Below are 26060 nucleotides of genomic sequence, written 5' to 3'. Positions count from 1 at the left end.
GTGAAGGGCCATAATAATCATATACATTGTATATTGACAAAATAAAAATTAAAAAAAAAAATCACTAATTCAGTTGCTGAATAGCTATGGAATTTGGGGCAAAACTATCTTCATATTTTTATCTATAAATTAGAAATGAAAAAAAATCATTTCATAGGGGTTTTTCCCTTACAACTAGAAATAATTTTCAGTCACTTCTCAGTCCTACCTATCAGCACAATTTGATTGACTTAATCACTCCCTTCTTGAAACAAATTCTTCAGTAAATTTCTACGATGATACATTAACCCAATTTTTTTTCCTAACTGGTCTCTCTCTCCGCTCCTCAAATGCTTCTTCCTCATCTCCCAATCTCTAAAAGTTGGAGAACTCATGTTTCAGACCTCTTCTCTCTATTTAAACTCATTCCTTCAGTGAGTTTATACTGTCTCATGAATTTTAATATACTGAAAACCCTCAAAGTTATATCTCCAGCCAGGATCTCCACCATGTGCTCAAATTTTGCACATCTACCTGCTTCTTTATCACCTCCACGTAGATGTACCACAGGCATCTCAAACTTGACTTACCCAAAACAACTGTAATATTCTCCCCCAAACCTGTTTCTCTTTTAGTTTTCCCAATCTCAGTTAATGACAATTCTATTCTTCCAATAGCTCAGGAAAAAGCTCTTTTTCCACTGTAATTCATCTAATCCATCAGGGACTCATGTTGGGTCTATATTCAAACCACATTCAGGAAGAGGGCATCTGCATAGGAGAGCAGCCCAGCACCAGTGCCAGAGTCTGAGTGGGATGAGGAAGACTTTTGCATGTGGAGGGCAGTGCAGCACGACACAGGGTTTTGGAGCCTGAGCAGAGTGACTAGGGTGTTCTTGTGGGTAAGCAGCCTGGCATGTGATGTCAGAGCTGAGGAGCAGTGAGAAGGATGTCTGCAGGGGGTGGTCAAGCATAGAATGTCAGAGCCCCAGCAAGGTGAGAAGGGGGGTGGTGAATGGTCCAGCATGGAGTTTTGGAACTCAAGTGGGTTGACATCTGCATGGAGAAGGGGTAGGCAGCGGTGATGGAAGATTGATTATACACAGTGTGATTGATCATGTAAGTGAATACATAAAGGACAGGAGAGTCAATGTCCCTCTGTCAGAGACACTAACTCAAAATCCAGAAGCAATGTATTATCATGGGCTATGCAGGTGAGAATAAAAGAATAGATGGATTCAGTGTATGAGGAGAAGCCATGATTAGGATTATGGTGGGTTAAGAGACCAGAAAAGAAGCCTGGAAGGGAGAAAAAGGAAATAAATCCTGGATTGTTTGATCAGAATTGAAGATACCAGTGTGAACTCATGGTTCTCAATAATATGTAGATAGACACATAAATAAAATAGACATAAACGTGTGTAAATGAATATGTATAAATATATTTACACATTTCTTATGTCTGTCCTCTAATAGTGCCTTATAGCAATGACATGTTAATAGTAATAAACACACTTAGTGCACAGACCTGGGTTTCTAAATTCCATTTTCCACTAAAGGGAAGCAGAGATCCTTGGCAAAATGGCTGATCTGAGCTATTTCAATGTGCTTCTGGGCCTAGGAAGTATAAGACAAGCCTGGATCTTCTTTTTTATGCCAGAAAGTGAATCAGTGCACAAAGAATACTGGGAACATGTCAAACAGGCACAGATGCAAGCTTGAAGGAAATTCCATTGACCAAATCTGGAATGATTTGAGCATCAAAATAAGTAATGATGATAATAGATTATAACTCATTTAATAAAACAGGAAACCCTGTAAATAAATATAAGTTAATAAATTAAAAGTTTGATGGGGGATGAGGTATTTACAAAGTCTCAAATTACCTTGTACAGAGTACCTATTAATTACAAATGGAAAAAGAGTAAATTTATAGTGGAGAAACCTGGCAAGTACCTTTTAACCAGATTATCAAAGTTAACATCATCAATAATACAACACATTGAAATCATATGCTACCTGATAGAACACAGCACCATGTCTGTGATTTTCCTACCAAAGATGCATAAACTGAATATAATTATGAGGAAACATCAGATAAACTCAAATGGAGGGTTTTCTGCAAAATAACTTTCCTGTGATCTTTAAGAGTGTCAAGATCATGAAAGTCAAGAGAGACTAAGGAACTGTTCCAGACTGAAAGAGAGTAAAGACATGACAACTAAATATGGTATGTGATCTTATAACTTTTGTTATAAAGGACATTAATGGTTCATTTGGGGAAAATTGAATGGTGTCTGAGATTAGATGGTTGTAGTTATTTTTCTGATTTCAAAAGTTTTATTGTGGTTATGCAAAAATGCCATTGCTTGTAGGAAATACACTTAAGGTATTCAAGAATGATGAAGCATCTCAAATGGTTCAGGAGAAAAGATTCTTTGTATTGCACTTGCAACTTTTCCATGATTTTGAGATTATTTCTAAAAAATGAATACATGCATTCGGAATCCAACTGCTTTATCACCTGTATCCCTTTTACAAAAGCCCGAGCCATCTCTTGCTTGCATTATTGCTTAAGTCCACCATAATTATTTTATTTTCTCTCATGGCTTCTGTGGGTCAGTAACTTGCAAAGGGCTCAGCTGGATGGTTTTTGGCTTGAGTTGTCTCAGGCAGGTGAAGTCAGATTGCTGGAGATGGAGCACCAAGGGGATGAAGCACTACTCTCTCCATGTAGTCTCAGGGCCTCCCTAGGTGGCTTTTCCCTGTGAGCTAATTTGGGCTTCCTTACAGCATGGTGGCCTCAGAGTAGTCAGACTCCATGTGTGGGAGCTGTGGGCTTCCAGAATGAGTGTTGCAGTGAACAAATCAGAAGCTGCATTGTCTCCCATGACCTAGCCTTGCAAGTCACACAGCACCACTTCCACCATACTCCATTGGTCAAAAGAGTCACACAAGCACACCCAGTTTAAAGATGGAGGGGTTATGAACCCTATCTCTTAACTGAAGAACTGTCAAGTCATATGTAAGACGAGCATGTGGACTGGGAGGTGGTGGCATGGCCATCTTTGGATGATACCATTTGCCACAGTGGCTTATGAGATGACAGCAACCCTATGAGATCTGGACCTACCTTCTTGAGTTTTCCTATCATTCTCCTTCTTGCTGTCTTTGCTCCAGGCACAGGGGTTCTTTACTGTTGTTTGAAAACTCAAGCACACTCCTCCCTCAGGGCCTTTGCACTTGCTCTTCTCTCTCTAGAACATTCTTCCCCCAGATATCTAAATGGCTTGCTCTAAAATTTCTTTTAGATTTTGAATGGTCAGCCTTTCTAACAACCCTTTCTTTACCTACATAAAATAGCAACAGCCCTACCATCACCCTGCTCTCCCTTTTCCCTGCTATATTTTTCTCCATGGCACCTATAAACACCTGCCATCCTATATATTTACTTATGTGTTTGCCTCTTTTCTCTCTCCCCACTGGAATGTAAGCTCCATGAGAACAGGACTTTACCTATTTTGTTCAGTATTAGAACTGCTGTCTTCAGCCAAGAGCTGCAGAGGAACTGAGACCTGCCAACAGCTGCAAGGGTGAGCTTGGAAGTAGATCCTCCCCAAGGCATGACTTGAGATGACTGTCATCCCAGCCAATACCTTAATTGCAGCATTGAGTCAGAAGCACCTAGCTAAGCTGTGTCAAGATTCCTGACCTGTGGAAAACGTGATAAGTATTGTTGTCTGAAGCTGCTAAATTTGGGGAGTTTGCTACACAGCAATAAGTAACTAATACAGAGTCCTTCTGTGGTAGATTGTTACAATAATGGTTCCCAATAAATCATACCTCTCAGAATCCATGCCCTTGTATAGTCCCCTCACACACTGACTCTGGGTTTGGCCATGTGACTTGCTTTGGACGATGGAACATCACAAAGTGTTGAGGCAAGAACAGTTTTTTGTTTGTTTGTTTTGTTTTGTTTTAAGATGACCGGTAAGGGGATCTTAACCCTTGACTTGGTGTTGCCAGCACCACACTCTCCCAAGTGAGCTAACTGACCATCCCTGTATAGGGATCCAAACCCGTGGCCTTGGTGTTATCAGCACCACACTCTCCCAAGTTAGCCACGGGCCAGTCCAAGAACAGGTTTGAGAAGTACTTGCACATTGACACTTGTCCTCTAAGAATCCTGAGACCACCAAGATCTGAAGAAGCCTGAGACAAAAGACCATGTGGAAAGAGGCTCAGCTGTCCACATTGTTCCAGCCATCCCAGCTGAGCTGCCAGTTGTAGGCACACGAATGAGCCCAAGGGAGATGAGCAATAAAACCTACACAATTGTAATAAATAAGACATCATGTTGTATTAAGCACTAAAGTTTGGGATGGCTTCTTACATTGGTGGGTAACCAATGCACCTCCCTTCCCTTTGTAATCTCACCCTTCCAGGCTTCTTTTCTGATCTCTTTACTCTACTACAATCTGTTATGGCTTCTCGGACACTAAACCCTTCTATTCTTTTATTCTCATTTACCTAACTCATGTGTGAACCAACATATATGCATGTGTACACATTTCCTGGAAACATGGTGTATTCATTTCCTAGGGCTGCTGTAACAAAGTACCAAAAACTGGGGGGCTTAAAAGAATAGAAAGTTATTCTCTCGTAGTTCTAGAGGTCACAAGTCCAAAATCAAGGTGTCAGCAGGGTTATGCTCTCTCAAGGTCTCCAGGGAAGAATTAGTTTCATGCCTTTCTCTTGGCTTCTGGTGTTGCAGCAATCTTTGGTGTTCCTTCTCTGCCTCCATCACAGCACAGCGTTTCCCCCCCACACACACCTGCCTTCACAACATATTGGATTAAGGGCTGACCATACTCCAGAATGACCTCATCTAAACTAATTGTGTCTGCAATGACTCTATTTTTAAATAATGTCATGTTCTGAGGTACTTGGGATTAGGACCTCAACATATCTTTTCTGGGGATATGATTCAACCCATAACACATGCCTATAATCCCCCCCCCCCGCCACTGTACATTCTAGAACTCTTAAATACCAGTCTTCAATATTGCAAAATATTAATTCTTAGTGTTTAATCAATTAACATTTGTTGAATGCCTACTATGTACAAAGAACTCATTTGGTTCAAATTAATCTGTACAAAACACTTGGACATATATAGTTTGAGCACCCCTTGTGAGATAAAAATTAAATTAAATCTGTATTAATTAGAACTCAGTGTCTTTACTACAGCAGCCAGTTAAGCAGTGAAGAACAGACCCATACAAATTCCTGTGTATGGCGAAATGACGACGCTAGGCATAGTTGCCAGGAGATTTCTCAGTTTGGCAGTTACTTACTCATTTGTAATCAACAACCCTTAGCAAAGCCAAAGTTAGTTGGCCTTTTGTGGGCCTGTTAATGTGACCAGAACGCTCAGCTTCCCTCCCCTCGTCCCCATGCCCCATGACAGGATGATTTCTTGGCCATTTTTGTTTGTTTGAACAGTTTTTCTTCTAAGCCAAATTTCCCCGAGATTTTCTTTCAGGTCTCTTCTGGGGCTGAAACCTCAAATGCTCCAGGCTTTGGAATTAGAAGTACTTAATCTACACCTTCAGGTTTTCCAGTATTGCCTAACTTGAACTTGTCCAGACTTTTTCATTCTTTTGTCAGTTTTGTTTTTCTCATCCTTTCATCTATGTTGCTTACTTAATCCCTTTCCTTTCTTTCCTTGGGTTATTTTGATATCCTTTTTCTAACTACATGAACTGAATGTTTAATTCATTCATTTTCATTCTTGCCTGCTTAGTAATGAATATGTATGACTATTAATTTTCTTTCTAAGTCCAGAGAGTTGTCTATCTATTGAAATTCATTACCCACTCACCCAGCTCAGATTTGCTCCCAGAGCAAGGCTTCGCAAACCATCCCTCTCTGAAATAATTTTCTATCTCCTTTGAAATTGAAAGCAGTTTGGCCTGCTCATTTATTAGCCTCCCAGGAAGATGGCACTGTGTTTATTTTCATGGAGGCTTCTTTCTGATGATAAAAGCACAAAGAGATGATGATAAATGGACAACCTTTATTGAATACCCACCCTGTAGCTGGCATTGTACTAAGTACTTGACAAACAGCTTATTTTAACCACTCCATATTAATCTTCCATGTCCATTTTACAGATAAAATGGTACTTAAATGTTTGTCTTGTGTCTCCATTCTTGGAACATGCCAAGCATTCAGTTTAGGGCCTGGCCCCTTGTCTGTGTCACTCTCCCCCTGTATTCTAATACAGTAGTCGGAGTAAATGCCACTTCTTCAAAGCTTTACTGACCACCCGATCTAAAACCCTCCACCCTTTCACAGTTCTGTTTTATTCATAGACGATCTCAGATTACGTTGCTCTTTTATTTGCTTCCGCATTAGGATCTGCCTCCCCCACTATAACCTCCAAGGAGCAGAAACTTTGTCTTGTTTACCACAGAGTTCTCGGAGACCCCTAAGAACAGAATCTGACACACAGTAGGCACTGAACGAATATTCACAGAGTGAACATTTCTGAAGGCAAACAAAGGAGTCTGAGAAGCCAGTACTTTGGAGAGTAAGCTGGGGCTCTGCAGAGTAGCTCTCCGGGCTCTTCCCCGGATCACACTCAGGCTCAGAGTAAAAGTAACAGCTGCTTCTGAGCCCGAGTGTGATCCGGGGAAGTAAGAGACACCTCTCTCTAGATGTGTGACTTAAAGCACCTCACTCAATGAAAACTGGGTTTATTCCGGGTCTCTTCTCATGCGTCATGAGAAGAGAGCTCCTGCAGGCTCGTTGTCACCCCCTGTGAGGCTACAAAGAGCGGGGGAGGAGAGGTCGCTCTGCAGCAGAGTAGGAGTTAAGAGGCAGGGGAGGGGAGAACGTGGAGCGGCCGCAGACCGGGGTCGTCTGGTGATCCAGGGGAGCAGAGGGGGAGGGGGACGGGCGGGGGCACCAGGTAGAGGTGGGCAGGCGGTGCCAAGGGGCACGGAGCAGGGCTCGGTGTACCCTGCTGGCACTGGGCAGGACAGGGTCTGGCACCGTCCAGGCGCGAGGGGTGGAAAAAGGATGTTGGGGAGGGGGGATGGAGTGCAGCAACCAAGTGGCGCCCAGGGGTGACTAGAGGTAGGAAGGGGGCGCACAGGGGCTGCCAAGGGTGCACAGAGGGGAGCGTGGACTATCGCCCGGGACTGGTGAGGACGGGGAGCCGGGTCGGGGGGAGCTGAAAGCAGGTGAATCTGAGGGGAATGGCGGACGTGCAGGGGTTGCCGAGGAGACCTCGGGGAGCCCCAGCGGGCGAGGGGAGCAAAGGGGATGCGGAGGGGCAACTAGCGTTGTAAGACTAGAAAGGGGGCGCGCAGGAGTTGTCAAGGGCGCATGGAGGGGACGCTGTCTATCCAGTTGGGACTCGGCGGGACAGGGCGCGGAGATGGATCTCAGAGGAGTGAAGGGCATGCGGCTGTCTCTGAGGAGACGTGGGGAAGCGCCCCGCAGCGGAGGGATGCGGAGGGGGTCGCCGAGGGGCGTGGCCTGAGCGGGCTGGGCTGGGCCGGGCGCCGGGGAGGGGGCGCGCGGGGTCGCCGAGGGGCGTGGCCTGAGCGGGCTGGGCTGGGCCGGGCGCCGGGGAGGGGGCGCGCGGGGTCGCCGAGGGGCGTGGCCTGAGCGGGCTGGGCTGGGCCGGGCGCCGGGGAGGGGGCGCGCGGGGTCGCCGAGGGGCGTGGCCTGAGCGGGCTGGGCTGGGCCGGGCGCCGGGGAGGGGGCGCGCGGGGTCGCCGAGGGGCGTGGCCTGAGCGGGCTGGGCTGGGCCGGGCGCCGGGGAGGGGGCGCGCGGGGTCGCCGAGGGGCGTGGCCTGAGCGGGCTGGGCTGGGCCGGGCGCCGGGGAGGGGGCGCGCGGGGTCGCCGAGGGGCGTGGCCTGAGCGGGCTGGGCTGGGCCGGGCGCCGGGGAGGGGGCGCGCGGGGTCGCCGAGGGGCGTGGCCTGAGCGGGCTGGGCTGGGCCGGGCGCCGGGGAGGGGGCGCGCGGGGTCGCCGAGGGGCGTGGCCTGAGCGGGCTGGGCTGGGCCGGGCGCCGGGGAGGGGGCGCGCGGGGTCGCCGAGGGGCGTGGCCTGAGCGGGCTGGGCTGGGCCGGGCGCCGGGGAGGGGGCGCGCGGGGTCGCCGAGGGGCGTGGCCTGAGCGGGCTGGGCTGGGCCGGGCGCCGCCGGGGTGCGGAGCGGGCGAGCGCGCAGGCCAGGCCGAGGAGGCCCCGCGGTGTGCGCGGCCGGGGCCTCTGTCCGCAGCCATGGGGGCGTCCACGCGGCTGCTGCGCGCGGTGATCATGGGGGCCCCGGGCTCCGGCAAGGGCACCGTGTCGTCGCGCATCACCAAGCACTTTGAGCTGAAGCACCTCTCCAGCGGGGACCTGCTCCGAAACAACATGCTGCGGGGCACAGGTGGGAGCCCGGGGAGGAGGGCTGGCCGGGCGCGGTCGCACGGGTCGGGCTTTGCGGGAGGACGAACCGAGGCCGGGGGTGCGGGTCCCGGGGACACGGGCTCAGCATTTCCCTCTCGCCGCCGCCCTCAGAGACCTCGGGCTGCTGCGTGACTGCGCCCCAAAACCTCCGGCTTCCGTGGGCAGCTTCGGGCGGGTTGTGGGGAGAAGGGACGAGGACGTAAGGACTCTCTCGAGGTTCAGAGGCGAAAGGAAAGCACTGGGCTCTGAGAGGCTCTTCCTGCCCCGAACGCTGGGCTGGGGCTTCTCCTCCACGTGCCCGTGACCGTGGAAAACTGGGGTTAGTCCTGCTAGGCTTTGCTTTCTCTTCTCTGACTTTTTCTTTTTGGTTAAACTCTATGGGATCTTGTAGTTCTGACCTTTCCTCCATGATCTGAAGGTCGAGTATTATTTACCCTTGTTGCAGTCACAAAACTGGCTTAGATGTTGATGTACCCAGAGATTTCTTAGACATGAAAGCTATTCTTGTGCGTGGTTACATAAAAGATTGTTTTGTTTCTCATGCCCGATAAATTCTTATAACTCAGCACAAAATTCAGTTAACAAGCTGTACGCTTTGCAACGGGTGAATTTGTGGTATGTAAATTCTATTTTTAGAAGGCTCTTTTTAAAGTCAACAGCACTGTGAGTTTTTATCTCAAAAGTATTGACCTTTACTTTCCAGAACAGAACCTATTTTGAAACTCATTTTGAAGCCATTTACATAGAAATAATGCCTGCATGGTTAAAAAAGAGAGAGAGAGAGAGAAACAGGATAGACGTGCATAAAATAAAAGTAAAGCTCTCTCTCATTCCCTGCCTCAGTCCCGTTCTTCACAGAGGAACAGTGTGTTTCCTTCTAGAAATGTGTATGTACAAGCACATATATGTATGTCCTTTATTTTATGTAATGTAAAATCATACTATACGTGTTCTCTGCAGCAGTATGTTTTCACTGTATATCTGGGATATCTTTCCACATGAAGACGTAGAAATCCATTTCATTCTGTTTGTATAGAGATCTGTTTGCTGACTGTACTCTTATTTAACCAGTCCCCTCTTGATGGGCATTTAGCTTATTTCCGGGTGGGGTTTTTTGTTTGTTTGCTTGTTTCAAAAATACTGACATTTAAATGAGAGGGAAAAAAAAAAAGAATCAGCCCAGTGTCTCTTGAAGTTCTTTTAGTTCAGTACTTAGCATCTCTGGCTGGTGTATTACTACTTTTATTTCTTTCTCTGGTAACATTGGCATTAAAAATAATAGTCTTGTAATTAATTAAACTTCTGCAAAAGGTTAAGTTTTTTGACTCTTGCTAAGTGCTCTGCATGCACCGTATGGAAGTTGTTAGGTAACTAAACAGTCGTGAGTACTGCCACTGGTTGGAGTAAAGTTATCCAAACAAAGTGCAAGGGAGTAAAGAATCCTTAAGGGATTCTCTGAAAACTTACTGAGCAGTGAGGCACAATTGTGTGGTGAGGAACACCTTCAGCAAAGCGTCAAGGGTACATTAATTTATGAAAACATAAAACATTTTTTTAAAAATTAGCTTAAAAGACAAAAAAACTTTTTAAAAATTAAGAAACAGTGCTCCTTGTTTATCTTTAACACTCCCTGACATTCTTGCTGACCTCTTCCCCAGCTCCACAACATGAAAGGAGAAGCTAGAGGGGGGAAGGAGGGAAAAGATATTCAGCTGCCTTGGGCGCCTGCCCATTCTGGAGTCTTTATGGGGAATTCTTTAACAAGAAGAACAAAAAATGGCGCTTGGGGAGGTATCACGAGGTTGTTATTACAGATGTTCTGTATCTCAAGACTAAGAATATATTCTTAATAAATATTTGTGAATGGATTGGGTATTTCCCACAGGATCACAGCCAAAAGAGAGGTGTAATCTTAAAAAAAATAATAAATGGTGCCTAATATTTTCTCATACTAAAAGTAAAGCATAAAGGAAGAAAAATATGTCATGAGAATATAAAAAAAGGAGAATTAAGTCCTCCATAATTCTTCCTTGCCACAGAGACAGTTATAATGAACGCTTTGGTGCTATTTCTTTTTTTTTTTCTCTGTTGCATTTGTATGTTTTTGCAAAATCGTTACCTAGATACCTAAATGGTTACCTAGATACTTTTTAATTCTCATTTATTGTGAGCATGTTCACACATCATTAAGCAGTCTAAAAACGATAGTTAATTTCATCAAGGTTGCATAATTATTAAACATTTTCCTATTACTGGACATTCATGTTGTTAACAATTCTTTGCTATAATAAATACTGCTACGACCATCTTTGTACATGAACGGTTGACAACATCTTTGCTTGTTTCCTTCAAATAAATTCCTAGTACAGAATTTCTACAAATATGGTACCATCAAATAATGCTTCAGAAGGATTTTGCCAATTTACTCTCCAACCACAATTTCATGAGAGACTATAGTTTATAACCCATGGCTGTATTTCATAGCTAAAGTTTAAAATCACCCCAGGATATGTGATATGGACACTGGAAACACTAGGCAACTCATTGATAGTAGCAAACCTGGAATAACCAGAGGCTACCACTGGATGCTGGAGTCAGGAGACTTGAGTCTGACACTTAGACATTTAGTAAATCTTTTCATTTAAAGAGGAGGAAACTAAGTTCAGGAGAGATTAAAGAACTTGTTCAGTAATAAACAGCATTCACTGGAGGACTAGGGTGAAAACCCAGGTTTCCTTGTGTGCCAGTTAAATACTCTCTACTATTTCCCAAATTGAGGTTCATGAGATAATTTTAGGTAAACAAAAATTTATTTCAAAGTACATTTGAAAAAAGTAACTCGCACTCCAAATCTGTATTTCATGACCACTATAGCTTATTGATTTAAAAAGCTGAGTCATTTTAAAGAAAACTGTATAATAAATAATAGTTCACCTGTGGTAGAAATTGTAGGGTTGACATGTGATTGCTCAAAGTTTGAGAATCTCATGTATTCTCATCTTTACGTTGGGGGGAGTTAAACTCAGTAGATTGACAAGACCTCTGTCAGCTCCCACGTTCTTTATATCTAATAAAACATTATTATGTACACACATGGAGCATAGGTATGCATAATTAGGATGATATTAATGGTAGAGAAAATTATTTTTGTAATGGTAGAAAATTTAAGTTGGTTTGGAATTCCAAAAAATATAAAAGGATATTTAGTGAAAAAGGTCCTTTCAACATATTTCATGCACATATAACTAAATGTCTACCTGTTCTTCCCCGTTTGTGTGTTTTACACAAATGATAGCACACTGTACATCCTATACATACCTTTAACAATACTGCTTTCCATGAGTGCCCCATTTCCTTTTTTTCCCTAACAGCTTTATTGAGATATGATTCACATACCATATAATTTGCCCATTTAAAGTGTAATTCAGTGGACTTTAATGTATTCAGAGTTGTGTAGTCATCACCACAATAATTTTAGAACATTTTCATCATCCACAAAAGAAACCTCATTTAGCGATCACTCCCATTCCCACCCCCACCCCACCCCACCCCACCCCACCTCACCCCACCTGAGCCTCTACTCACTAATCCACCATCTGTCTCTCTTGATTTGCCTGTTCTGGACATTCTTAAAATATGTGGTCTTTTCTGTCTGGCTTTTTTTCGCTTAGCATAGTGTTTTCAAGGTTCACCCATGTTATAATATGTATCAGTACTTCATTTCTTTTTATTGCTGAGTAATATTTCATTTTGTGGATATACCACACTTTATTTATCCATTCATCAGTTGATGGACACTTGGGTTGTTTCCACTTCTTGGCTATTTTGAATAATGCTGCTGTGAGCATTCATGTACAAGTTTTTGTGTGGACACGTTTTTATTTCTCTTGGGTGCATACCCAGGAGTGAAACTGGTAGGTCATGTGGTAACTCTGTTTAACTTTTTGAAAAATTGCCACCCTGTGTTTCAAATTGGCTACACCATTTTATAATCCTAGCAGCAATGTATGAGCTTTACCATTTCTCCACATTCTTGCCAATACTTGTTATCATCTGTCTTTTTGATTATAGCCATTTTAGTGAGTGTGAAGTGGTCTCATTGTGGTTTTCATTTGCATTTCCCTAATGACTAATGATGTTGAGCATCTTTTCTTGTGTTTATTTGCCATTTATATATCTTCTTTGGAGAAATATGTATTCTGACCCTGTGCCCATTTTTAAATGTATTATTATTATTGAGTTGTAAGAGTTCTTTAGTTATTCTAGACACAAGTTCCCTATCAGATTATGATTTGCAAAAATTTTCTCCCACCTTGAATTGTCTTTTCACATTCTTGATGGTGTTCTTCAAAGCATAAAAGTTTTTTTTTTTTCCTTTTTGTCTTTTTTTTACTGACCGGTAACGGGATCGCAACCCTCGGGGTCGCGCCCATACTGGGGACCGGCAACAGGATCGCAACCCTCGGTGTTGCGCCCGCACCGCTCAGCCAGTGAGCGGAAACCGGTCTCCACATGGGATCCGAACCCTCAGCGGGAACGCCACCGCGCTCCCAAGCGACGCACTCTCCAGTGCGCCACCGGGCCGGCCCAAAGCATAAAGGTTTTTAATTTTAATGAAGTTTGGTTCATCTATTTTTACCTTTGTTGGTTGTGCTTTTGGTTTCGTATTTAAGAAACCATTGCCTAATGCAAAGTCATGAAGATTTACAGCTATGTTTTCTTTTAAGAGTTTTATAGTTTTAGCTCTTATGTAAGTCTGTGATCCATACTGAGTTAATTTTTATAGATGGTGTGGAGTAGAGGTCCAACTTCATTCTCTTGTTTCAGGGTATTCAGTTGTCCCAGCAGCATTGTTGAAAGGACTATTTTCCCCTCATTGAATTGTCTTGGCATCCTTATTGAAAATCAATTGACCATAAATTTGAGGAGTTATTTCTGGACTCTTCATTCTATCCCATTAATCTATATGTGTTTTTATGCAAGTACCACAAAGTCTTGATTGCTATTTTGAAATTGGAAGTGTGTGTTCTCCAACTTTGTTCTTTTTCAAGATTGTTTTGAATATTCTGGGCCCCTTGCATTTTCATGTGAATTTTAGGATCAGCTTGTCAATTTGTGTAGATGATTTTCTGGTAGATTGCCATGTTAAAAATATGAAATCATATAATCCACGAATATAGTCCATTTAGTTAGGTCTTCTTTAATTTCCTTCAACAATATTGTAGTTTTCAGATTGCAAGTTTTGCACTTTTTAAAAATGTATTGCTAATTTTCTTATTCTTTTTATGCAATTATAAATTGAATTTTTTTTAGTTTCATTTTCAGATTTTTCATTGCTAGATTTTGTATATTGATCTTGTACCCTGCAGCTTTACTGGAATCATTTATTAGTTCTAATAGTTTTTTTTTTTTTTAGTGGATTCCTTAGGATTTTCTGTGTACTAGATCATGTCATTTGCAATAGAGATAGTTTCACATTTTCTTTTCTGGATTCTTTATTTCTTTTTCTGGACTAATTGCCCTGGCTAGAATCTCCAGTACAATGTTGAATAGAAGTGACAAGAGCAGATCATCTTTTCTTAAGGCTGTTCTTATACTGATGAAATTAAGTACTTTATTAACTAATCCCATCAGCTAAATCCATTTGTTGCCATTGGTTGGGGACAGCGTGGCCTGAAGAGTGAGAGGTGAGGGGAGGGACCAATACTAGTTTCTTCAGAACTCAGCCCAGGAGAATTGCAAGTTTTTATTTTTACCCCCAACACTGTTGATGAGGCTGGAGCTCTACCTCTCCAGGGCAGTGGTCTAAAGCCTGGAGACAGAGAGGTCCACACGTATTAAGTATATGAACCTTTCCAACAGGCTATTTTAGTGAGTCCTGAGAACTTTCTCTCAGAACTCAGGCCTCTTCCAAATGCGGTTTATAAACCCAGCAATACACCTGTCAAATGGCAGCCAGTTTTCATGCAGTTAATGTTCTTAATTAAAGTCTAAAGTTTCGTTAATATGACAATTTAGAATCTGTTTTGAGGTCAGTTTGACAATTGGAAATGGTTATATCATAACCCTTTAATCTGACTCCTGGGAATTTAGCCATCCAAAATAATTCAGAAGACAAAAAAAAAAGGAAGAGAAAAAGAAGAAAGGGTTTTAAGATCTTTAAAAGCAGAAGTGATGAGGAAAAACCAAGACTAATTTACATAATTTAAATGTCCAACAGCACTGCCATAATCAATTATATTTTTATATATCAAACATGGATATATGTTGATGGAATGTAATCTAGTTACTAGAAATGACTATAATGTCACTGAAAAGTACTTACAAAATAATGCTAAAGGAAAACAGAACACAAAACTATACACACCAATTACGATGGTATTACACTTCTGAATGCATATAAATAGTTGATAAAGGAACGTAAGAAAATTAAAATGCTGTTGCATAAGAATGACATATAGTTGTGGATAATATTTTAAAATTGTTTATAAATCCTTTTCCAGAGTGTTTTATTGATAAAAATGTAATGTAATCACAGTGCTAATCTGGTCAAAAATTGAGCTGTATTATGAGAAGCAGCACCTGTTCTCATGATTAAAAAAAATCACTATAGTAACATATGATAGCGGGCACTTAAACTGAGACTCTTCAGAATAATGACTATTTCAAATTCTTATTTAAAAAGATAATAATTTCAGTTTTTCCATATTTTTTTCTGATAGAAATGTTCAAAAATACAGAAAAGTGTAAATCTGTAAAAAAAAAATCACTCATAATTCTCAGACAACTACTGTTAACATATTGGTATATGCTTTGTATTCTTTTCTCTGTCTATACATTTGCGTTTATATATTTTTACATAAGGGAGGATTTGAAATAGGCTTAGATTATTTTGTTACCGCTGTTTTATCAGAAAAGTTGATGATACACGTTCTCATATGAGTGTGCCATCCAGAGGTCCCCTTTAGGCAACCAGTTCCTAGGGGCCTGGAATGGGATGAAACAATGCACTCACTGCTTTCTCCCCCCTCTGCTGTAGAAATTGGTGTGTTAGCCAAGACTTTCATTGACCAAGGGAAGCTCATCCCAGATGATGTCATGACTCGGCTGGCCCTTCATGAGCTGAAAACTCTTACCCAGTATAGCTGGCTGCTGGATGGTAAGTGAAGTGTTGTGAGCATTTTGTCTGCCCAGAACTCAGGAAAAGGAGCACTTCCTGGCTATGAACAGACGTCAAGGGTGGTGGTCAGGGGCCTAACTTCTGTCACTCATTACCCTGAGGCCGAGGGCCAGTCACCTCTTCTGGGTCTGGTTCTTTATCCAAATGGAAAGGGGAAGTGGATTGCATGATTTCTAAGCTCCCTTCAGACGTAACTTTAGTTCCTTTTCCTCTCCTTTGAGAATAATTTATGATGAGGGAGGATCACCACAAAAGAAGGAAAGTCCAAGAGTAACTTAACAATAAGCTGTAAACTTTCCCCAGCCAGAGGTGTGGTAAGATTTTTGAGGATAGGTTGATTATTAGTTTCTAATTGTTGCTTTGCTGATATAGAGAGGACACAGATAAGGTTTGTTTTTTTAAAATTGGGATTAGTCTTTCCTTCAAGAGCAGAGTCATAATACCCTTTTTTGGAAGAGAGTATGCTAATCTAGTCTTGCTATTTATACATTCTTTTCTCCAACTCATCCCCATTCCCACCTTCACGGGCAGGCACTCAATGCTGCCCTTGCCAAGCCCCACAGCCCTGTTGTTTACTTTATCCAACAAGAAGGTACACTATTTTCTAATTTGCACAAAGGTCCCAAATGAACTAGACTTGTATCAAGCAGGTAAAGGAAAGGACAAATGGTGAGGCTGGCACAGCACTTACTCTGGGTTATTTGTTGGAGGTAGTATCAGGAAGAAAAAAAATCAGATTTGTTTACACGTCCCTTGACCTTGCCTGCTGTCAATATTTGCACAGTATCTTGAGGACTCAGAAATTCTTGAAACGTTTATTGAGGGTCTTTGGTGCATAGAGACTAAGCTAGACACTAGGTACCATGCGTACCAGGCTTTGTGTATTTGTTCATTACACAGGTATTGATTGAGTGTTGTCTATGTGCCAAAAACTGTTTTAGGCCCCGAACCTAAATGTGAACAAAATCCTTGCCCTCGTGGAATGTACTTCTAGCAGTAGACAAGTAGTAAACAAGTAAACAAAAATTTGGATAAGTACAGATACCAATAAGTACTTTGAGGTAAATTAAAAGTTGATGTGAATAGAAAGTAATGTGGTGGGGAGGTAGCTATGTACTTTTTTTTTTTTAATAGGAAATATAGATACATGGTTCAAAGTTCAAAATTTTATTTTAAAAAGTTTAATGAAAAGTCTTGCTTCTATGGGAGATGGTAGGGGGTTGGAAGCATTCCTATGTGTGGGTGGCCTTATGTGGGTGGAGAAACAGGTAATTTTAGGCTGCAGGAACAGGGTAGACACAAGTGGAGTAGAGATGCTGCCCAGCACAGGAAAGTGGAAAGTCATCCATGAGACCAGCACATGTCATCAGTGGGGGGCTCAGAGGGAATGGGCCAAAGAAGGGGCTGCATAGGAAAGGCCTGGAACGTTGGAGCATTTGTTGGTTTTGGGTTTTTTGTAATTGTTTTATTGCAAAAATACCTTTTCCTTTTAAAGATGTATGAGAGAGACTCAAAGTCCTCAATGATCACATCCCTCATGGATGGCTACTTTTAATTGCTTGGTATGTAATTCAAACAGGCTTTTTTCTATAGTTAGTGATTAGAAAGAAGAACGTACCCTCATATACACACACATCCATATATGTAGTAATATGTTGCTTAACAATGGGGATATGTTCTGAGAAATGCATCTTTAGGTGACTTCGTCATCGTGTGACCATCATAGAGTGCACTTACACAGACCTAGGTGGTACAGACTACTACACACTTAGGCTAGCTGGTGTAGCCTGTTGCTCCTAGGCTGCACCACCACCGTACATGCAGTCCACTGTTGACTGAAGTGTCGTTATTCAGCACTTGACTGTATTTGGTATAAAATGTGAGATAAGGTTCCAGCCCCCACCCCTGCCAAGTAATATCTGGTATTATATTATTTTTCCTTTATATAATACACACACACACACACACACATATCACTTTTTGCATTTTGCCTTTTCCCTGGATTAATCTATATTTAACAGATAGATTTGCCTTATTAAAATAAAAGATGCATAAGCTTGCATTTTGTGTATGTATCATACTAATTAATCCCCTACTGAGGAACATTTGGGTTGCATCTACTTTTTCTCTGTTCTGAATGATACTGTGAAGAATATCCTTATGCTTTTGCTTCTCCTAGTTGAGGGTATTTTGATTCAGCTCTTTTGTTCCAGTGGCTGTTTGGCTCCAGGTTTATGAGTGTAAACATTTTAATCTGAATTATACCAATAGAGAGTATTTTTATTGAGAATTTTTTTTTCAGCACAAACCCCAGGTTATGAGCCTAGGTACTGGGTTAGATGGCTTGTGTTCACATTCAAATTCCACTACTTAATAACTTTGTGAGCTAGAGCAAGTTACTTCTTTTTTTGGAGCACTGGCAGGTAGGGGATCCAAACCCTTGACTTTAGTGTTAACAACACTGTGCTCTGACCAACTGAGCTAATCAGCCAGCCCTAGAGCAAGTTACTTAACCTTGCTGCACCTCAGTTTCCTCATTTGTAAAATGGGAATTATAGCAGTACCTGTCTTACAGTTATGACAGTTAACAGAAGTGATCCCTATAGAACATTAGGCATACAATGCTTTAAAGCACTCAGTAGATTTAGCTATTATATTCCACTTGTTCTCATTGAATATGGTAAAATTGTTTTCATCACGATCCCTTACTTTGGTGTAAATTTTATAATAAATACTGATTTGTTATCCAATTTGGGGTCTATAAAAATATAATAGATTGACCTTTTGCATTACAAGCTTTCTTTAGGGGTTATTTTCCCCAAATTCAGGTTTCCTGGGTATAGTTTTAGCTATTATCATTGTTACTTTAGCATATTATAAGGTCTAGGTCACTGGTACATTTTTCTATGTTTTAATATTAACAAGAAATGTAATTTTTCAGTATTTTTAGCTCTAACAAATCATAGCATTCAGTTTTAACCTTTGTCACCTTTTTTCCCCCCCAAAAGTATGGAAACTATTTATTCATTGTTTTGGGGTTTTGGGGGGGGCGGAAACTCTTCAAATACTCTTTAAATGAGCAAACATTAAAGTAAAATTAAAGACAAGGAAGGCTAATAAAACTGTACTTTCCATTTGAGTGTAATCTGATAAAAATCTGGAAAGCATCTGGAATCAAGTTTTTATCCTCTACCCTAGGATGTTAAACTCCCTTAAAACGATGTAAACAAGAAGACATTCCTTGCATATTTTTTATAATAGTGAACATTTCAAACTAACTGCCCAACAATTAGGGATATGGTTAAATAAATCAGCTCACTTGTCCCTCAGTCTTCCCCTTGTCACTTTTGAAAATGTATTATTTCTACCAATTTAAATTTTTCCTGGAATTCTGGAAAAAATGTCCTTAGTAACAACATTGCAAAGTTAAAAATTTGGGATCAAAATATTATCGTTTTAAAATCCCTAAAATATTTGGGCCTATTTCTGGATTCAGTAATCAGTTACATTTGTCTGTCTCGGGATCTTTGAATGACATTGTTTAAACTACTTTAGCTATCTAACAAAATTGTTTATCTGTTAGAGCTTGTTACTCTGCACTAATATTTTTCTTTTAACTGAACTTTAATATCATTTTGTCCTATCCCAGAAATAGCCTTCTGAGGTTCAGAGTGAAGTAGATGAGATCAGTGTGAGTCCAAAGGCAGGAAAAAGTGGGAGTCCCAGTGAGGCAGCAGAACTCTCCCCTATTCAGAGGAGGGTCAGTCTTTTGTTCTATTCAGTCCTTCAACTGATTGGACGAGACCCACCCACATTAGGGAGGGCAATATGCTTTACTCAGTCAACCATCTAAATGTTAATCTCATACAAAAACACCCAGAATGAAAAATATCTGGGCACCCCACAGCCCAGTCGACACAAAAAATTAACCATCACAGTTGCAGTACAGCTGTGATCCACCTGCCTGGCATTATTCCTCTTGCTCACACTGCCCAACATTAATTCTTTTTCTTTCCCTTTTGTCCTTCCTCCCCTTCCCTCCCTGCCCTCCTTTTTCTTTTCTTTTCTTTACTTTTTTTTAATAAAGGTTTTCCAAGGACACTTCCCCAGGCAGAAGCCCTGGATAAAACTTACCGGATAGACATGGTGATTAACCTGGATGTGCCCTTTGAGATCATTAAGCAGCGCCTCACTGCTCGCTGGATTCATCCAGCCAGTGGCCGAGTCTACAACATCGAATTCAACCCTCCCAAAACTGTGGTAAGAAATTGTGGTGGAACTAACACATAGCAGACCATCCTTGAGTCCTCTTGCCCTCCCAGACATAAGTTTTGTGAATTTGGAAATCCTCCATCTGACCAAACTCTTGAAGGTGTATTCTCAGGTTACTTTGTATAGTCGACTGGTCTAGTCCACTCAGCTTAGTAGAAAGGGTCCAACAGGGGTTTGCTATTCATTCAAAAGCATTTATTGATTTCCTGCTCTGTGTCAGGAAATACATTAGGAGCTGGGGCTGGTAGGGATTTAGGACACCTTGGCTTACAGTTGAGATTCTCAGTCTATAGCTGAATTTTTTAATTTAAAAAAATTTTTTAAAAAATGACTGCTAAGGGGCTCTTAACCCTTGACTTGGTGTTTTCAGTAGCCAAACGGCCATCCCTATATATAGGGATCTGAACCTGTGGCTTCAGCATTATCAGCACCACAGTTTCCCAAGTGAGCCACGGGCTGGCCCAGTATAGCTGAATTTTTTTGTTTATATATGAAACTATTTTAGAGGCTGTTTGGAAAACCTTTTACTCTAAGGAAAAGGTGATTGATACTGTGCAAATGATCCTGGAGTCCCATGGCTCTGTGTCACAATGACGTGTCTTTTGGTTGGATTCAGTTTGCTTAAAAGTTATCACATTTTTGTGCTTGGTGCTTGCACAGAGAAGATGTCTGTCTAAAAAATAGTATAACTGCTTATAAAAATGTCCTTCAGAAATACAGCATTTGATACCAGTCTCTTCTCACTTTTGTTTAGGGCATTGATGATCTGACTGGAGAGCCTCTCATTCAGCGCGAGGATGACAGACCAGAGACAGTTATCAAGAGACTACAGGCTTATGAAGCCCAAACGAAGCCAGTCCTGGAATATTACCAGTGAGTTTGTACTTTTCAGAACTTCTCTTGCATGATGAACCACTGTCAGTTTTTGATTTTCCATACATTACAGTTGAAATGCTAAAATCTGAAGACCCAATTCCAATGGGTTTAAGCGATAAAGGAAATTTATTAGCTTGTGTAGCAGAGAAGTTCAAGAGGCAGATTGAGCTTCAGTCACTCCTCGGTGTGACTGGAGATTTGCCATTCTCTTAGCTTTGCATGTTGACTTTGTCCTCAGACTTCCTGCATGGCTGCAGACATTTTTGCCAGCAACAGTCAGGGCTCCCTCTATCATATAGGGCTGAGGGGTAACCTTTCCCCCAGTGAATGAAAGCCCTGAGCATCACCTAGATTGAACCAACCTGAACAGCCACTGTAATCAGGGAATGCCTGGCACTGTTTTAGGCCTGGGTTACTCCCTATCCCTGAATCGGTCACTGGAGTGGAAGGGATTACACTGATGGGCTCCCCCACCTGGAGCCAGGGGTGAGTCAATCTCATCCAAACTCTGCTATGTAGCAGAGGGAGGGCTGGAATGAAGGTTGGGGAGGCAAACCTAATAATGCCAACTACATGCACCAAAGACGATGGTATAGCACAGAAGAATCTCAGATGGCAACTAAGTTTCAGATCATTTTTTGGCTAGTAGTCTTTAAAAACTTGTATTCTAACATGGTTTTGTATGTTCTTTAGCGGATTTTCATATCACCTAATATGGGAACTATACTGAGTTAATATTTGACTCAGGCTAAGAAACAGTCTAGTCTCCTTATTCAACCCTTCCCTCTCCTTACAGAAAGAACCTCTTGTTTTACCTCTGCCTGTTTTCTCTAATAAAATGAGGGTGAGAATAGCGGGTTGAAAGATTGAGTTAACAAGTATAACTCTTAGAATTGTGCCTGACACATAAGCACCACATAAGTATTAGGTATTGTTATTGTTGTCATAGAGTAAGTACGCAGTAAAACCTGAAGCAATGGTCTCCAAACTGTTCTAATAGTTATTTCTGGAGGGTGAAATTATGAATGAGTTGACAATTCACTTTCTACAGTAACTGTTACTGTAATTCTGTGATTTGTATAATAAACCTGGCTCTGTAGATTAGCATCTCTGTGACCCTGTTGCAAGGTATTTAACATTCATGCCACAAATTCTTATTTGGGGCTGGCTGGTTAGCTCAGTTGGTTAGAGTGCAGTGTTATAACACCAAGGTCAAGGGTTCAGATCCCAGTACCGGCCAACTGCCAAAAAAAAAAAAAATTCCTTATTTGTAAAACCAGGCGATATTAAATAGTACCTACTTTATAGGGTTGTTAAGGGAATTAAGTGAATCTGTGGAAAGACAGAAGCCCTGGCATCTGTTCACTCACTCAGTATCAGCTATTATTATTTACTCTGTTAACACTGTGCTAGTCCCTTGATCCACACAGAAAATTAGACCCAGCCCTGCCAAGCCCCAGAAACTCGCCTTCTATATGTGGGTGAGGCAGAGAGCTGTGTAAAACAGTATTTATCATACAGTGTGATACATGCTTATATTAATCGGGAACCTAATTCACACTAGCATAAGCAAAAGAACTTATTGGTCATGTAACTAAAAAGTCCAAGATAGATGGCTGGGTCCAGGTGTTCAAAAAGTATCATTAGGCCTCAGTCACTCTCAGCTCCATTTTCCTGGGTTGGGTTCAGTCTCAGGTGGGCTCTTCCTGTGTGGCAGCCCCTCAACACTCTGGCTTTCCTCCTGCCAGTTCAGCTACCCCAGCAGAAAAGATAGCCTCTTTTGCCAGTAAAAGTCCTGGGTTTGGCATCAGTTAGCTTTTATCATGTCCTCCCTTGAAGATGGGGAATAGACAGTCCAACCTGAATTCAACCTGAATTCAACCTCATGGACTGAATTTGGTGGAGAGGTGATTCCCAAAAATAACTACAAGAAGAGAGAATTCATTGCTATTGGGCAGATACCACCACCACTGCAAGAGCTATGAATAGAGGCAACTCCTGAATGCAGTGGAAGTACCGTGGCTGTAGGGATTAGTTCTGTCAAAACGTGGGAAGGGAAGTTGGGAAAGTCTACAGAGATGAAGTGAATGACTCACATCCCTATCTTAGGAGATATCCTAGTCTTTCTAGGCTTCTTCTGGCTTTTGCTACCTCTTGCTGTTAATTCAAGCTTTTCTTTCTAAGTTCCTACATACAGAACTAGGGCTGGACTTAACTAAAAATTGAAAGTGGTATTTGTAAGAACCTTAGTTAATAGTCAGCATTGTTATTTTAAAATAAACAGGTGTCTGACAGGCCTTGTTTGGAAATCTACTACCAACTTGGTGATGTGGGCTAAGTTACTTTACAAAAGAGAATTTTATCAGTAAGAAAATTTGAGCTTTGGAAAAAATTAAATATCATATGCAAAGCATTTAGCACAGGGTTTAACATGCAGTACATGCTCAGTAAATGATAGGTGCTATTAGTTTTTTAAGTGCCCATTTCGGTAAGCCAGAGGGCACAACTGAAACTAAAATCTAGGCTTTCCAATGCCAGCCAAGTGCCTTTCTCCCTTGATCACACAGACCTATACTTACCAAGACTCCTAAATCCACATTATCATCTTTTACAGACAAGTTCTGAAAAAGCTCATTAGGAAGATTCAGACCTTTTATTTTGTTTTTGTTTTTCATCTTTAGGAAAAAAGGGGTATTGGAAACATTCTCGGGAACAGAAACCAACAAGATCTGGCCCTATGTATATGCTTTCCTACAAACAAAAGTTCCACAAACAAACCAGAAAGCCTCAGTTACTCCATGAGGAAAAATGTGTGTAACTAGTAAGATAAGCAAAACTTCCTCGTCCTTGCATTTAGAAGTCCCTTTTCCTAAGACTCGACTGTGTATGAATTGTTTGAAAATTATATTACTTTCATTTCTACTGATTTTTATTCTGGATACTAAGAATGTGCCAAATGAGTCAGATACTAGGATTCATCTTTTGAAATCACCTAGTGTGTTTTATTCAGTTACCTCCTATAGGTTTGCAATTCAAAAATATCAGAGACATCTAAACTTTTAAAAAATGTTAGAACAAAATGAAAAGAGCAATTGATAGTAATCATTTTGTTCAGTAATAAGTGGTTGATAAGATTTCCATATTTTTCTGGAAAAGTTCAAAAAATTACATGTCATTTGGGGAAAATATCTCATCCAAAGCTTTTGCATAGACTGATGCCAAAAAAGACATTTCTAGCACTGTGGGACATGGTTTAGTGCGACACTGTATCTATAAAATTCCAGAAAAAAAGCAACTGGATTTACAGATCTGTTGCCAGATGCAAATTTACTGCTGCCTTTACACTAAGAAACTTATAAGCTAGCCACATGGGGGGGTCTTCAAAAAGTTCATAGAAAGATTTGTATTATCTTTTAATTCCATTTTTCCATGAACTTTTTGAAGTACCCTTATATATACTGTATTTATTTAGTTGTTAAACATACCTTCAGTCTATTCAGAATTTTCAGTTAACATATGAGAAAATACTACTTTAGTGTGACTTGTTTTCTTTTAAAAATACATGTGTACCAAGGGATATGACATGTCAGAAATTGACATAATAAGTTCCTGATAAGCACCAAAGTTGAATAAATTAAAGTCTATGTTTTCATGGTACTCAGGTTAAGAAATGTTTTTTAGGATCTACTTGCCAGTTTCTCTTTTGATCTAAATGTATGATCTGCCTTGATAAATAATAAGTTATAGTACAAAAAATAATATTAAAGAAAAAAATTAAGAATAAGAGAAAACCTACAGCACTATGTAAAGTAAACATACTTTGTCATTAGGAAATAGAAATAGATTAGACATGCTTGGGGAATGGGGAATATTCCCTTGACATAAGTAGCAGTTATAATTAGTAAACAGGTATAGCAATAAAAAGAATTTACATAAGTTGAAAAGGACCAGGAAGGTAACTGAGTTTCCTGGATGAAGGAGTTCTTTATTCCTGATCAAAGAAATTGATGCCTACTACCATTCACTGCCACCGTATCGTAAGAGGGAAAGAACTCTGCTGGTGAGTGTCATCTGAGCAGCTATTTAAAAATCTAAATCATTTTAGATTCCTTAGTGAGACAACAAGGATGTATGCTTACATACTGTGGCCTGGTAGGAGAAGTGGGACAATATGAGAGGTAGAAGAAAAACCCAGCTGTATCTTCGATGGCATATTTACTCTTTACTTGGTGCTAAATCGAATGAAACAAGCCCTTGTACACATTGTTATTAACTGCCTTAAAAAATTTGGACCGTTTTATTCCAAGCACTTAAAATACAAATGCCAGCAACTGGTTCTGATGCATTTTGGGGAAAAAACATATTTTCCTTTCCTTTTGATTTTTAAAAATTCATTATTGATCTTTCAAAATGGACCAAGGATTTTTAAAAAGATTAAACATTTCTTTCTTTATAAAATTTTCTAATGCCTTATTTTAATATTAATATTATATGCTTTCTAAATATGTTAACTACTAAACTTATGAATTATCACTAGGTTATCAGGCATACATTAGTCTTTATTAGAATAAAATGAAGTTTCAGAACTGTGGATATTACTTTGTCTTTGTCCTTCATAGGGCCTGTTCCATCTCACCTTCCTTTCTGCTGCCCTGATGTCTCACTGGCTCCTGAATGAGTGACTGTGTTCTAATAAATTGTCTTAAAACAGTACATAGGCTAGTTTTGTTTTATGCAATTACTCTATCTCCTACTATAATTGTAGCCACACAGGCCTTTATGACACCCTTTGATCTGGAAATCAAAAAGAGAGTATCGTACTACATATGGCTAGCCCGGGAAAAGATCAAAATTCAAAACTCAAAGTACGGCTTCTACTGAATGTGTATCGCTTTCATAGCATTGTAAAGTTGAAAAGTTGTACACTGAACCATCGCTAAGTCAGGGACTGTATCAACACCAAATCGTTAAGTACAAACATTGCATTATGTTAAATTGCTGTAACATTTGCAACCAAAAGCAAGAATAAATTTGTATTTTAAAATATGTTTATAAGTTGTTTCTTCTCATTCACAAAAGAAAATATCCTTAGACACTAATAAACTACAGAAATGGCTTTCCTGTCTTTGCAATTAAAGGTTTTCATCTTGGAAGTTACGGCTTAAAAATTTTAAACACAGTTAAAATAGTATACCTGTTCTTAAAGCTTTTAGTAAAAGCCAATATATTTTGTAGAGCCTTTAACCCCCTCTCTCCTGCCTTTTTTTTTTTTTTTTTTTTTTTTA

At 40.9% G+C, this 26060-nt stretch overlaps 1 protein-coding gene across 3 annotated transcripts; it reads left to right on the top strand.

Annotated features, from left to right (window-relative positions):
* The first annotated feature begins 6876 nt into the window (after positions 1-6876).
* Positions 6877-25827, top strand: AK3 (adenylate kinase 3). Of its 3 annotated transcripts, XM_008578187.1 has the most exons (6): positions 8158-8427; positions 15487-15606; positions 19715-19887; positions 20654-20772; positions 23457-23585; positions 25395-25827. In XM_008578187.1, the coding sequence occupies exons 1-5, from the start codon at positions 8277-8279 to the stop codon at positions 23575-23577; spliced, it is 684 nt and encodes a 227-aa protein (XP_008576409.1). In that variant the 5' UTR covers positions 8158-8276; the 3' UTR covers positions 23578-23585; positions 25395-25827. The 3 variants fall into 3 exon arrangements, with proteins under 3 accessions (XP_008576412.1, XP_008576409.1, XP_008576410.1); XM_008578190.1 differs by lacking the exons at positions 8158-8427; positions 25395-25827 and adding an exon at positions 6877-6908 and having other exon boundaries at positions 23457-24280; XM_008578188.1 differs by lacking the exon at positions 23457-23585 and having other exon boundaries at positions 25395-25822.
* The last annotated feature ends 233 nt before the right edge of the window (positions 25828-26060 follow it).

The sequence above is a fragment of the Galeopterus variegatus genome, unplaced genomic scaffold (assembly GCF_000696425.1).
Source record: "Galeopterus variegatus unplaced genomic scaffold, G_variegatus-3.0.2 Scaffold1642, whole genome shotgun sequence".
Classification (NCBI taxonomy): Eukaryota; Metazoa; Chordata; class Mammalia; order Dermoptera; family Cynocephalidae; genus Galeopterus; species Galeopterus variegatus.
The sequence above is the reverse complement of the archived record's forward strand: the minus strand, read 5'-3'. Positions and strand labels throughout refer to the sequence as shown.